At 38.3% G+C, this 13,554-nt stretch overlaps 1 protein-coding gene across 4 annotated transcripts in view; it reads right to left on the reverse strand.

Moving 5' to 3' along the window:
- Nucleotides 1-13,554, reverse strand: part of RASAL2 (RAS protein activator like 2) — a 398,007-nt gene that overhangs the window by 187,834 nt on the left and 196,619 nt on the right. For all 4 annotated transcript variants that reach the window (XM_073011743.1, XM_073011742.1, XM_073011741.1 and 1 more), the window contains exon 2: nt 11,992-12,119. In XM_073011743.1, coding sequence (XP_072867844.1) covers nt 11,992-12,119 — 128 coding nt within the window. The remainder of the gene's footprint in view (nt 1-11,991; nt 12,120-13,554) is intronic.

Consider the following 13,554-nt stretch of genomic DNA (forward strand, 5'->3'; position numbering starts at 1 on the left):
CCTTCTGCTTTGCTTCCGTAATCCAACTCCTGTGACTTGGGTCAAGGAGATGATGGCAAGGAAAACTCTCTCTGTTACTGAGAATCCGAGGAGCAAATTCCTAATGCCTCCATAAGCATTTAAAATTTTCATACTCCTTATAGGACCCCCAATTCTCCCATTTCCTTATTACCATAACTATGGTTATTCTTTGCACATTGAGAAATTGAAGGGCAGAAGAAATAAAAAATTACAAAAATAAGCCAAGGCCAAAAAATAGCATCAATAAAGACATGAACTCTTCCAAAAGTACTCTGTAATACAAAACTTCGCAAACAGTAATCTAAGTCATCTGTCCCTTACAGGATGGAAATTTTATTATCTCTACTTAAATAATTAAAAGAGTATCACTGATAGGTTTAAATGACTATCTCCTATTAAAAAAGGCAAAACATATCCTGTATCTTCCTTAAAAGTCAGAAGAATGAGAGTAAATTTGGAAAAAATAGTCTAGTTCTTTGAAGAAATAGTTGAATCTAAATAAACATAACTATTTGATAATAGTTCTAAAAATGCCTATTATCTTAAATAATAAAGGCCTAAACCATGCAGGAAAAAAGTAGTAGTTTCTTATGGTGTTTTAGGAGAAAATTTTTTTTCTATGCAAATTTATGAAGGCCACATCCAGAAAAAGTACAAATGACTTCTATGAGGACATACTTTGTCTCTGCTATATCAAAGGAGAGAATAAATACAATATATCAAACTTTTATTTGGGCCTAAAATTCATTCAATTATTTTCTCAAAGTTATAATGTAGACACTTTATTTCCCAGTATTAAAACTTAAAATATGATAAAAGGTTGTATTCAAAGTATCACTCTTAAAGGTTAGGGCATTTTACTCCTCATTCAGGATACAAAGAACATAATGTAACCTTTATTCTAAACTGCATTTTTCTTTTTTGAGACAGGGTCTCGCTGTGCCGCCCAGGCTGTAGTGCAGTGGTGTGATCTCGGCTCACTGCAAGCTCCACCTCCCGGGTTCACGCCATTCTCCTGCCTCAGCCTCCCGAGTAGCTGGGACTACAGGTGCCTGCCACCACGCCCGGCTAATTTTTTGTATTTTTTAGTATAGACGGGGTTTCACCATGTTAGCCAGGATGGTCTCAATCTCCTGACCTTGTGATCCACCTGCCTTGGTCTCCCAAAGTGCTGGGACTACAGGCGTGAGCCACCGCTTTCGGCCTAAACTGTATTTCTTAAGATTTTTTTTTTTTTTTTTGAGATGGAGTCTTGCTCTTGTTGCTCAGGCTGGAGTGCAATGGCGCGATCTCAGCTCACTGCAACCTCCGCCTCCCAAGTTCAAGCGATTCTCCTGCCTCAGCCTCCTAGCACTTTGGGAGGCCGAGGTGGGTGGATCACCTGAGGTCAAGAGTTCAAGATCAGCCTGACCAACATGGTGAAACCCCGTCTCTACTAAACACAAAAAAAATCAGTTGGGCGTGGTGGCGCATGCCTGTAATCCCAGCTATTTGGGAGGCTGAGGCAGGAGAACTGCTTGAACCTGAGAGGTGGAGGATACAATGAGCTGAGACTGCACCACTGCACTCCTGCCTGGGCAACAAGAGCAGAACTCTGTCTCAAAAAAAAAAAAAAAAAAAAAAAAAATTCAAGGCCAGGTACAGTGGGGCTCCCACCTGTAATCCCAGCACTTTGGGAGGCTGAGGTGGGAGAATCTCTTGAGGCCAAAAGTTCAAGACCCTGGGCAACAAAGTGAGATCCCCATCTCTAAAAAAATAAAAAATAAAAATTAGCCAGTTGTAGTGGCATGCACCTGTAGTCCCAGCTACTCGGGAGGCTGAGGCAAGAGGATCACTTAGGCACAGGAATCAAAGGCTGCCACGAGCTATGAACACATCACTGTACTCCAGCCTGCGTGACAGAGTGAGACCCTGTCTCTCAAAAACAAAGAAACAAAATCGAGCACTTTAATTTCATTCCATTTTAGAGGAAGAAAGTATAAGAGGAGTAAATGACATCTCAGGTATCTAAGATGTGTTAATAACAAAGCCAGACTAGATCTCTGGCTCCCTGTCCTCTTTGTTAATTCCAAACCGTTCATGAAAATCAAAAAGTAATGTGGCACATATTTTACACACACACACACACACACACACACACACACACACACACACACACTTATTTTCTGTAAAACTGCCTTTCATATTGTTTAGAATTGTATGGAAATTAATGTTGATTTCAATCTGAACTCATACAGATTAAACAAATAGTCAAGTACAAGAAATCAAGATTATGCTAACTAGCATCAGAAAGCTCTTATTTCTTTTCCTAAAGAATGCTAAAAAGATGCTCAGGATTACTATGTGCTTAAGAGGACTTTTCAGTACTTTAGAGAAAAAAAATTCCTCAACTTTCTTATTTCCTTAAGGTACTGGTTCTCAAAACAAGTGGTCTAGGTACCAGCAGCAACAGCATAACCCAGGAACTTGTTAGAAAACCACATTCTCACTCCCCACCCCAGACCTACTGCATCAGAAACTCAGGGTAGAGCTGGGCAATCTGTGTTTTAACAAGCCTCCAACTGATTCTGATGCTCACTAAGGTTGCGAACCACTGCCTTAAGGTGTTGTTTTCTCTCCTTCCTGTCATGGATAAGCATCTCAAAGCGTCATGTATAACAGATGTTCTCAACCTTGGCTGCAACTTATAATTATCTATGGGAACTTTAAAAAATACCAATGCTGTTCTCACTCATAAATGGGAGTTGAACAATGACGGACACAGAGAGGTGAACAACAGACACCACAGCCTGTTGGGGGGTGAGGGGTGATGAGAGGGAACTTAGAGGACGGGTCAATAGGTGCAGCAAACCACCATGGCACACATGTACCTATGTAACAAACCTGTACGTTCTGCACATGTATCCTGTTTTCATTTTTTTTTTTTTAGGAGAAAAAAATATGCCAATGCTTAGACCACTCCAGACATTCTAGACATGCAAAGTTGAGAACCACTGATCTATACTCTGTATCTCCAATTCTAATTATTCACTTATTAGTCCCTGGCTACCAGTACTAAGTGTGAAGGTATAAATAAATCATTTGGCTTTAATAAACCTCAATTTCCACAACTTTGAGATATGATCTTTCCGGTATCTCAGCTGGATTCCTGGAGTGGTCAGGTTTTAAACAGATTTCTCACTGGCAGGGTCAGATCTCTGTCACTGCTCTGCATGACCACTAGTATCTGTATTCTGTTTTCAATACTTCAGTTTCTCTCTGGAAAACCTATATGGTCTTTCCCTGGATATGTACACTCCAGCCTTTGGCCAAAGACTGGTATCCTACCCAGCAGGTTCCAGCCCTTTCAGATGCAAAATTCTGTTCTGTGCCTCCTCAGCTCAGTGAGTCTACTGTACTCTGGCTGACCTGGCCTCCAGATTACAGCACCACAGCTGGGAAATAGTACGCAGCAGACACCTGGGCAATGGTGACCGCCACAGTGGCTGCCTATTGTCCAATGCCTGAAAATAGCTGTGCTTGCACGCACATGCTCTCTTTCGATGGATGGATGGATGGATGGATCGATCGATAGAGAGGGGGTGGTGTCCTATTTTTTTTTTTTTTTACAGTGGGAGGGCCAGTCTTGTACCAGTCATTCTGTCATAGCTGGTTCCAAAAGCCTCTATTTATCTCTTAACCAAACTCCTGCAAGAGTTTCTTCACTGGTATCTGCCTGGGACCTTCTGCCCCTTAAACCTATCCTTTACATAGTTTTCATAATAGTTCCAAAATGCAAATATGATCATGTCATTCTGAGGTTTAAAGCCCTTCAGCAGTTCTTTGCCTCTAGTAGTGGTTTTCAAAGAAGTGGTGGTGTGTTTGTGTATGGAAGTATGTAGGGGTAGGGGGGAGTATCTCTGCTTCAACCTGAACATCATTTTCAGTATATCTGTTGTACAGGGCTTCTGCATAAGCTTTTCTACAAAGAAAGTGTCCTTCTGTTTAAAAAAGGGTTTAAAAACTACTATCCTATAAAGTGGAAGCTCCCTAATATAGTATACCACATTTTCTACATCTGGTCACTGTCTTTGTCTTTGTGCGCAGTTTTAGACTTTACTCTAGAAATACCAAATTGCTTGCAGTTTTTTAGTACATTCCCTATTTTGTAGTTCAGTGCCATGGCTCGGTTTGTTCTCTTATCCTGAAATGCTTTCCCTCTTTCTTTTCTATTCTACATCCATAAGGTAAACTCCTGTTCATCCTGAGGCTTAGGATAGGCATTGCCTTTCCCAGGAATCTTCCTCCTCTATCAGTCCCCTAAGGGAAGGTTAAGGTACACTTCCATTTAGTTCTCCAGTAACACATCTTTCTCTGTCATTACACTTATTGTGTTAAGTTATAATTATTCATTTATGCAACTAATTCCATGTAAGTTAACCGCTTGTACTTTACCAGTAAATAACCAAACCTTAAAAAAGTTCACAAATAAATCAATGAGAGGTAGAGATGGGGGGCATTTTAGGCAAAGGAAAAAGCATAACATCAGTCAAGAAATTGGTAAGTATACGACTTTTTTGTTTTGTTTTGGAATAGGGAGTAGGCCAATTTGGCTAGAGCCTCTTAAGAGGGAGAAAAGGGATAGAACACCAAAATATATTATGAACATGTTAGGAGGGCTGAAATACCAGACCATGCATGGGGAGCACTGAGAAGACACTCAAGCTTTTAGATCTGAGGAATGGCAGTCTCCTAATTGTTCTCTTTCCTGTGTCTTGCTCTTCCAATACATCCTACAGATTAATATTTATAACACCTAACTTTGATCAAATTGCTTCCTTCATTAAGCTTTCCTTTGGTAATTCCCCATTGCCAGTGGCATCTTAATGACATATTTAGTTAGGCCAAGGTTCTTTTTATAATAAATGGATTTCTTTCTCTTATTCTATCCATTTACTTGTGTTATTTATCAAATGTCACTTTAAAATTGTCTTATTTTTACCACTAAATTTGTTATGGGGAGAAAGAGGAAAGAAGATCTGTCTTGTTCTTTGTAACTCCTAACATAGTGAATAACATGTAAGGGCATATTATGTATCTATTGAATAATTTAAAAGTGGTTCTGAATGAAATATGCCATAGGTAGCTCACCCCAGAATAAACAACAGTTAATTTTTAGTTATTTGCACAAAGACTGATATTTTCATCAACATATCTGAGTGTAAAAACTTTCAAAAGAAAAATGTTTTAAAATATTTAAAAGTGTCATTTTAAATGCCCTGCTGCCTATACACTAGAATCCAGCCTTAAACATTCCAAATATAGAAAGTAGAGTTTGCATTAAGAAAAATGGAGTCAAATGTACCCTGCCTAATAGACTGTTATTGCCAAAAGAAATAAACTCATAAATTCAGGTTTCTTTTGTATTTTTCATAATGGCTGTACCTCAGAGGGGTTCATGTTTGTCTTCTCTATCATTTCCCTCAACTCCTTAATCTCAAGTTTACTTGGTCTCATCTCTTGCAAGCAAAATGAAAGTCAAATGACCTCCTGTGCCCTCTTTGAACTGGGTTGGTATCAAGCCAGTTGTGGCCTTTCCTGGCACCCAGGCAAGGAAGTATATTTCATAGCACATAAGCAATGTCTATTTGGCACAATTTGCATGAAGCAGTTTACTGAACCAATAAGTTATTTCTCAAGGTGACACTCCCAGCAAGCTTCTCTTTCAGCATTCTGCCCCAATCTACCCTTCTGCTACATTCCCAGATTGGTAATTAGAATATTTAACACTCTTCCCATGTATACTCCTCAAATAGACTTTTCCCCAGTTCTGACAAGAAACATGTAGAGTTAAGAGAAAGCATTAAAAGATCCCACACACTGACTTAATACATAAGTGATACTAGACTAATATAATCCTCCCACATTCCAGCAGTGCCTGGCTAAGGATCAGTTTAAATCCTTACAGAATTCTTTTAATTAATCTTTTTAACACAGCAATAAACACCCCCATGATGATGTGATTAAAGTTTAAAATCACCTTTTTAGGTAATTTTAGCAGGAAATTCCTTAAACTCATTTTAAGAAATTCTAAATTATTCAATGCAAAAGTCCAAGGATAAGAGTTAAATTCTTTATACATTTTTGGTTTTTTTTTTGAGACAAAGTCTCACCCAGTTGCCCAGGATGGAGTGCAATGGTGCGATCTCAACTCACTGCAACCTCCACCTCCCGAGTTCAAAGGATTTCTCCTGCCTCAGCCTCCCGAGTAGCTGGGATTACAGGCACCCGACACCACGCCCAGCTAATTTTTGTATTTTTAGTAGAGAAAGGATATCACCATATTGGTCAGGCTGGTCTCAAACTCCTGACCTTGTGATCCGCCTGCCTTGGCCTCCCAAAGTGCCGGGATTATAGGCGTGAGCCACCACGCCCATCCCACATTCTTTATAATTCTTAAGTGTGGGTGAAAGGTAGAAAGGTGACAGCATATTCTGGTCCCTACACAAAAAATGTATTTATAATCTTTTCATGTAATGAAATTAACAGAAAGTTAAACTTATTCAAGTAAAGCAATGTAAAGCAATGGCTTTACATTTTCTTTTCCTAGAGATTTAATCCAATTTTCCCAATATAATAATGGCAGAACATAAACACCTGTCTGAGGGCATTAAACTGTTTTTGTAAACTGTTTTGTAAATTTACCCCTTCATTATTCCTCACCTGGTCTACTGCAACAATCTTGTAACTCATCTATTTGGTTCTAAACCCTTTCACTTCATTTTCCATATAATCAACAGAGTTACTTCTCTAAGAAGCAAATCTGATGATGTTATTACCTTGCTAAATACCCTTTCCCTGGTCCAGATCATTTCTGGAATAAAATCCAAATTCCTCATCATAGCCTTCAAGGTTCTTCATTACCTAGTTCCTGCTAGCTATCACTTTTCCTCTTGCAAACTATGTTTCATGAACTCTAAATGTTTTGCAGTTTGCCAGAGACATATGTTTCTTGACTTGGTATCATTATACACACTCCGAACGCCCTTCCCTTCTTTTTCTCCTCATGAGCCCTTATTTGTCCCTTAAGATACAGCCCAAGCATAAATTTCTCTGTAAAACACTTGTATTGGCATTCTCCACTCCATACTATAATCCATCCTAGGCCATATCTCAGTTAATCTCTTATGGTTATATTACAATTAAAAAATAAACTTGGCTGGGTATGGTGGCTCACACCTATAATCCCAGCACTTTGGGAGGCCGAGGTGGGTGGATCACAAGGTCAGGAGATCAAGACCATCCTGGCTAACATGGTGAAACCCCATCTCTACTAAAAACACAAAAAAATTAGCCAAGTGTGGTGGCGGGCGCCTGTATAGTCCCAGCTGCTTGGGAGGCTGAGGCAGGAGAATGGAGTGAACCCGGGTGGCGGAGCCTGCAGTGAGCTGAGATTGCGCCACTGCACTCCAGCCTGGATGACACAGTGAGACTCTGTCTCAAAAACAAAAAACAAACAAACAAAAAATAAAAATAAACTTACTGAAGCAAAATTTATATAACATAAAATGTACTATTTTAAAGTGAATAATTCACTGGCATTTAGTACGTTCACAATGTTGTGCAATTATCACTGCTATCCAATTTCAAATGGTTTTAACTTTATTTTACCTCAGTATGTCTCAACAAAACTGCATCTTTGTGACTACAATACTACACATAATGATAGGTGCTCAATAAATAAAGATGGAATCATGTATTCAACTGTGGAAAAGCACCGCATCAATTATTTTTCTCCTCTTTTTATTAGTTTTAGAAAAATAAAGAATTAAGCTGCATATTCTGGGTAGATATATCATAGAAAGAAAGGATAGAATACATCTTCTATTCAACTTATATTAAGGAAATAGACATTCAGAAATAAAAGTTTATAATTTGGCTCTTGAAACATTCATTCAACAAATACTTATTGAGAGTTTCCTATGTTTCATCAGGAACTGTTTGAAGAACTGGTGGATACATCCTTGAACAAAATAGACAAAATATTTGCTCCAAAGCTTATATTCTAGTAGGAGATGAGAGACAGTAAACATAATAAATAAATTATATGGCATTTTAGCAGGTGGCAAGCACTATAAAACATATATTAGAGCCAGGTAATTAGGTCAGAAGTTCTGGATAGAGATGTGGGGAGCAGTAGTGATTTAAATAGGTTAGTGAGGGTTGGCCTTACTATGTATGTGGTATGTAAGCAAAGAGATGAAGGAGGTGAGAAAATGAGCCCTGCAAATATAAGAGGGAAGAATGTTCCATGCAAAGAAAAAGCCAAGACTAAGGCCTTTGGGAAGATGTACTCATGAAATAATGACAAAGACAGTACATCTGGAAAGTAGCAAGTTGGGGAAGCTTTTGGCCTTTGAAACTTGGAAGGATGGAGTTGCCATTAATGGAGATAACTTACCTCTGGTAAGTTATGAAGTGAAGATTAGGGCTGAAGTGTGGGGCATGTTGGAAATGACTCTTACATATCCAAGTAGAGATGTGTAATGCACAGATGGATATACGAGTCTAGAGAAGAGAGATGGTCTGGTGCAGTGGCTCATGCCTGTAATTCCAGCACTTTGGGATGCTGAGGTGGGAGGATCACTTGAGCCCAAGAGTTACAGACCAGCTTGGGCAACATAGTGAGACTCAATCTCTTTAAGAGAGAGAGAACAGTGCTATGTATTTTTAAGATATCAAATTAGTAATCGTCAGCATTAGAGGACATTTACAGTCTCAAGATGATAAATGAGATGAGATCCCTAAGGAAGTAAGGTCCCAGGACTGAACTCTATGGCACTTCCATGTGCAGATTTGGAGAGAAGAAGAGAAATCTGTAAAGATGACTCAAAAGAAACTTCCAGAAAGGCAGGAAAGAAAAAGAGCACAGTGTCATGGAAGCCAAGTAAGAAAAGTGACTTTAGGAGAAGAAATGAGTGATCGACTGCAATAAATGCCATTAACAGATTAAGATGAGAACTGAGAACTGACCTCTGAATTTAACAATGGGAAGGTCACTAGTGAGCTTAAGAAGCACAATTCTGGCAGGGATGTGGGTAACAGTTTGATTGGAATAGATTTAAGGGAGAACAGGAATTAAAGACAATGAGCATAGAAGTTTTGAGAATTTTTGTTATAAAGGAGAGAAGAGAAAGGGATGGGATCTGGAGGTACAAGTGAGGTTAATATAGGCTTTATTTTTTTCAGATGAGAAAAAAAGCTAGGCTCGGAGGCTCACACCTGTGGTCCCAGCACTTTGGGAAGCTGAGGCGGGTGGATCACCTGAGGTCAGGAGTTCGAGACCAGCCTGGCCAACATTGTGAAACCCCATCTCTACTAAAAATACAAAAAACTAGCTGGGCATGGTGGCAGGTGCCTGTAATCCCAGCTACTTGGGAGGCTGAGGCAGGAGAATCGCTTGAACTCAGGAGGCGGAGGTTGCAGTGAGCCGAGATCATACCATTGCACTCCAGCCTGAGCAACAAGAAAGAGACTCCGTCTCAAAAAAATAAAAAAATTAAATAAATAAATAAATAAATAAAGATAATTACAATGTGAGACTCAAAGTTTGGATTAAAGGGAAAACAAGGGAGAACAGACAACAGCCATGAAAGAGGAAGGCACCTATCACAGACATTATAGTACAAGGAAAAACAGCCATCCACTGACAAAACTTTATGGAAGGTAGTGTCCTCAGGGAAGATCTCAGTTCTTGTAAGACTAAGAAGTTAAGGGATCCCTTCAGAGAAGAGGTGGAAGAAACGGCTGGTTTTGCTGATGATGAACCTGGAATTGCAGTGGACATAGTGAAAGGATTTCAAGAGGTGGGGAAGGACGAGTGAAAGATAGTGTCAGAGAAGAGAATACACAGAGCCACAGGGAGAGTACATACAGCGTGGGGGATAAGGGTACCCCAGGTGTTTAGGGTTACTCATGATGACTGCCATAAAAAGGGATAAAGTACCTAAGATGTTGTTATAGAAAATTATTTATCATGGACAGTTATTTTATGAGACAAAAGGTGGCCCAAACGCAGGTAACTCAATTGATTAATTTGCACCTTGGTTCTGGAAAAGGCATGCTTCTTGACTTTCTGTTATCTACACTTAAAGCTATTTCATCTCTTACAGTACTAAACTGAATAAAATGTAGGTAAGGGCAAAAAGATGGCAAACGATTTGTTTATATTACTCCTTATTAATAGCTCTGAGAAAAGACTGCTGACAGTAGTACATTTGGTTAAAATGAAGATTTTGAATAGTTTGGATAATTAGAAATGTTCTATACTAATATTTACTTTACCAATTTTTATTATGTATCTACTTAATATAAACACAGCAACATAAACAACTTATTCTAGAAAAGTCTGACCTTTATTCAGTTATTTTAATAAAATTAAGTTTAAGAATATTAAAATACTGGAAAAGGGTTATAGGTAGGGAGATGATAACAAAAGTAAAAGAGATTTTCAATGGCAAGAGAAAAAGAATAACAAGTTCTTCATGGAGGCATATTAACAAGGCCCTTGAAAGTAAGCAGTGCCTATTAAAATACAAGAAGAAACTGAAATTGTTTTTATTGGTATTATCTTTACCACATCAAAAAATGCGTAGAAAGAGAAGGGACAGGTAAGAGAAGGGACAGGGAAGGAAGGAGGAGCAAGAGAAAAGAAAGGGGAGGTAGGGATCCACAGATGAGAATTAAGAAATGTGTTTCCTATTCTTTGCTTCTTTTGAACTCACCTTTCTGGAAGGTGACTTACTGAATGGATATTCTACCTACATCTTTCTAGTTATTTATATAGTTTTGGCAATTACTCTTTCTCCTTCATTGAATCATATCTTCTCCTTCCCTTTCATTATTCCTCTTCTTTGTCAATATTATATTCACTTATTTTTTTTAATGGTGGAAATTGGGAATTACGATGATTTTATGGAGTAGTTTTACCATACCAAATCTGAATGATAACAATTATCTGATTAATCACCAATAAGCAAATAAATGAGATGGCTGTGGAAGGATTTGTAAACTGTAACAGTCGGAGAAATAAAATAGTAATAGCATGTGATAAGTTTAAGAGTTTTTTAATTTAGAAGAACAGAAAGTACACCTAGAACTAGATGTCTGTCATGGTTACATTCTGTCTGCCTCGCGCGATCTGTTCTACTCTCTACCCTTCTTGACCTTGCTATGTTTCAGGAAGCTGACCTCTACAGCATACATCAAAAAGCAATCTTTTTCTGCCTTTGAGTTCGATTTGGCCAACAGGTGACACTGGCAAGAAATCAGAAGGCAGAAGAAAAGAGCTGGAGTGTTTATTCTGTCTTACTTCCTCCCTGCTGGCCATTTTTGTTTGGTATAGATAGAGACTGTGTTCTTTTGTGCATAACCACAGCAACTGTCAAGCAGCTCTCTCATGCAGCTACAGTTCTCTAGGTTACAGAAACATCACTTTCTTCCCTTGCCTTGGAAGCCTAGGGTGATAACTGTTTTCTGCGATTGCTAGCTCGTGGGTGCTTCCTCATCCTTTGCTAGGTCCTTTATGCTGCCCAACTATGCAAATAGTCCCTTCAATAAACTCTTTCAATTAATCCAATTAACGACATTGGTTTTTGCTAGGAAGTAGACTGATGTAATTTCCAATGGCCCCTCTAGACCATTTTCAGGGCCAGGCCTATATAATCCAACCCCTTCCCATTCCAAACTCCTCAGTTTAACTCAGTGTCTCTTCCACTGTTTCTTAGTGAAAATCCAGCCCTATCTTGTGAAACCCACTCCTTCATGAAGATAACATATCTTTATGATATTAGCAGCCTTTTAGACTTACCTATATCTTCATCAAGCCTTTATTTTTATAATACAACTTATCAAAATGCAAACAAAAACTAGGTAATTTCAGGAATTTATTCAGAAAAGGAAAGTAACTTTCCTGAATAATATCCACCTCACCTCCTTCTCCTTGTTGAGCAATACCAACTGGCTGTCTGTGAGGATGCAATACTTCCGCTCCCATGTTGTTGTCTCTGTGTAGGGTGACTGACCACAAGACAGACGATGCGTGGGTGGCCCTTTCACATCTGCATGACAAAAGGGAAAAAAAAGTGACAAATCATTATCTTGCTTAGTAAACCAGTACTTCAAATGTAAAATTCTTCCAAATCAAATAAAGAGGTGAGCCTAAACATGAATCTCAATGATAAATTTAAAGCTTCCTCTGAAGAAAATGAAAACTGTTATATACAAAATAAGGAAAAAATAGCCCTACAACCTTCAGAGAAGAGGGCTGAAACACTCTGGGAAGAACTGTTAGTGCAAACTTTACATAGTAAGTACCACTGTACATAAACTATAATAATGAGAGGTTGCTTCAGAGCTTAACCAGTATCATTCAAAATACAGAGACAGAGTAACTCAGACACCTTCTCTAGTCTTTAGGAGAAAGATGATGTTACATGTACACTTTGAGAACACTGTTAACCCAGAACTCTGAGAGTAAATTTATCAGCAGACAAGGCCTTCCAAATGGCTTTACACTCATAAGAATTGAAAATGTTTAAACAACAGCATCATATTACCACTAGAGGCCAGCAAGATCTTAAAAACATAGAAAATAATTTTCTTAAGGAAAGATCTAAATATATTACCATGATGTTTCTTAAAGGTGGAGGTACCCGATATTAAAGCAAAATGTCTCAGCAATTCCCAACTGTCTCATTTCCTTATAAAATACCAAGTGGTTACTAACATCTTTGTCATTTTCAATTTTTTTTTGATATAAAATGTTTGCTCATTTGGGCTGTTAGAACTGGGCACATATTTTAATGTATAAGTACACATTAGATCCATTAAAAAAAGCTTTTATGACAGTATGAAATATATTAAAAGTTCTTCAGGCATGAAGAACTAATTCTTCTCAGGAATATACTATAAAGACAACTTAACATGGATTATCACTACTTAGTTATTACGCTAAAGGAAAAACTCAAATTGAAATAATTAGAAAACCAACATCCAGGAGGGCAGAGGAGTCGTAAATCATAAAAAAGCACATTATATCTATTATATGAGTATTTTTCAGTATCAATGCTTTCTATAGAATTTTTGTCTTTTGACACAGGATGATAGGTATATTACTGGCATTGGCTTGACTTCGAGGAAAGCCAAATAATTTCCTAGGTGTCTTATAATTAACCAAACATGCCTAATTACAGCTGGAGCTCTGTAGAACGTCAGCAACAAGTCAGTTGCTATGTTTCTCTTCGTAGAACTATGTAGGTCTCTCTTTATAAATCCCTTTATGTGCTCAATATTGTCTTCATTGTTTCTTCTGGTTTAACTTCCTGTCCTCTCTAAGGCTATCTAAATTTACTGCACGGCATGTTTCGGGGTTCATCAACTCTCCCCAAAGATAATTCAAGGTCCAAGAACCAACAGTGTTATTAGGGCTTGTTTAGACATGTTATTAATTCTTAGAAGTTCACTGTTTTGTCTTTTCTTCCCTTATTTTCTGTT

This window comes from Chlorocebus sabaeus, chromosome 25 (genome assembly GCF_047675955.1).
Source record: "Chlorocebus sabaeus isolate Y175 chromosome 25, mChlSab1.0.hap1, whole genome shotgun sequence".
Classification (NCBI taxonomy): Eukaryota; Metazoa; Chordata; class Mammalia; order Primates; family Cercopithecidae; genus Chlorocebus; species Chlorocebus sabaeus.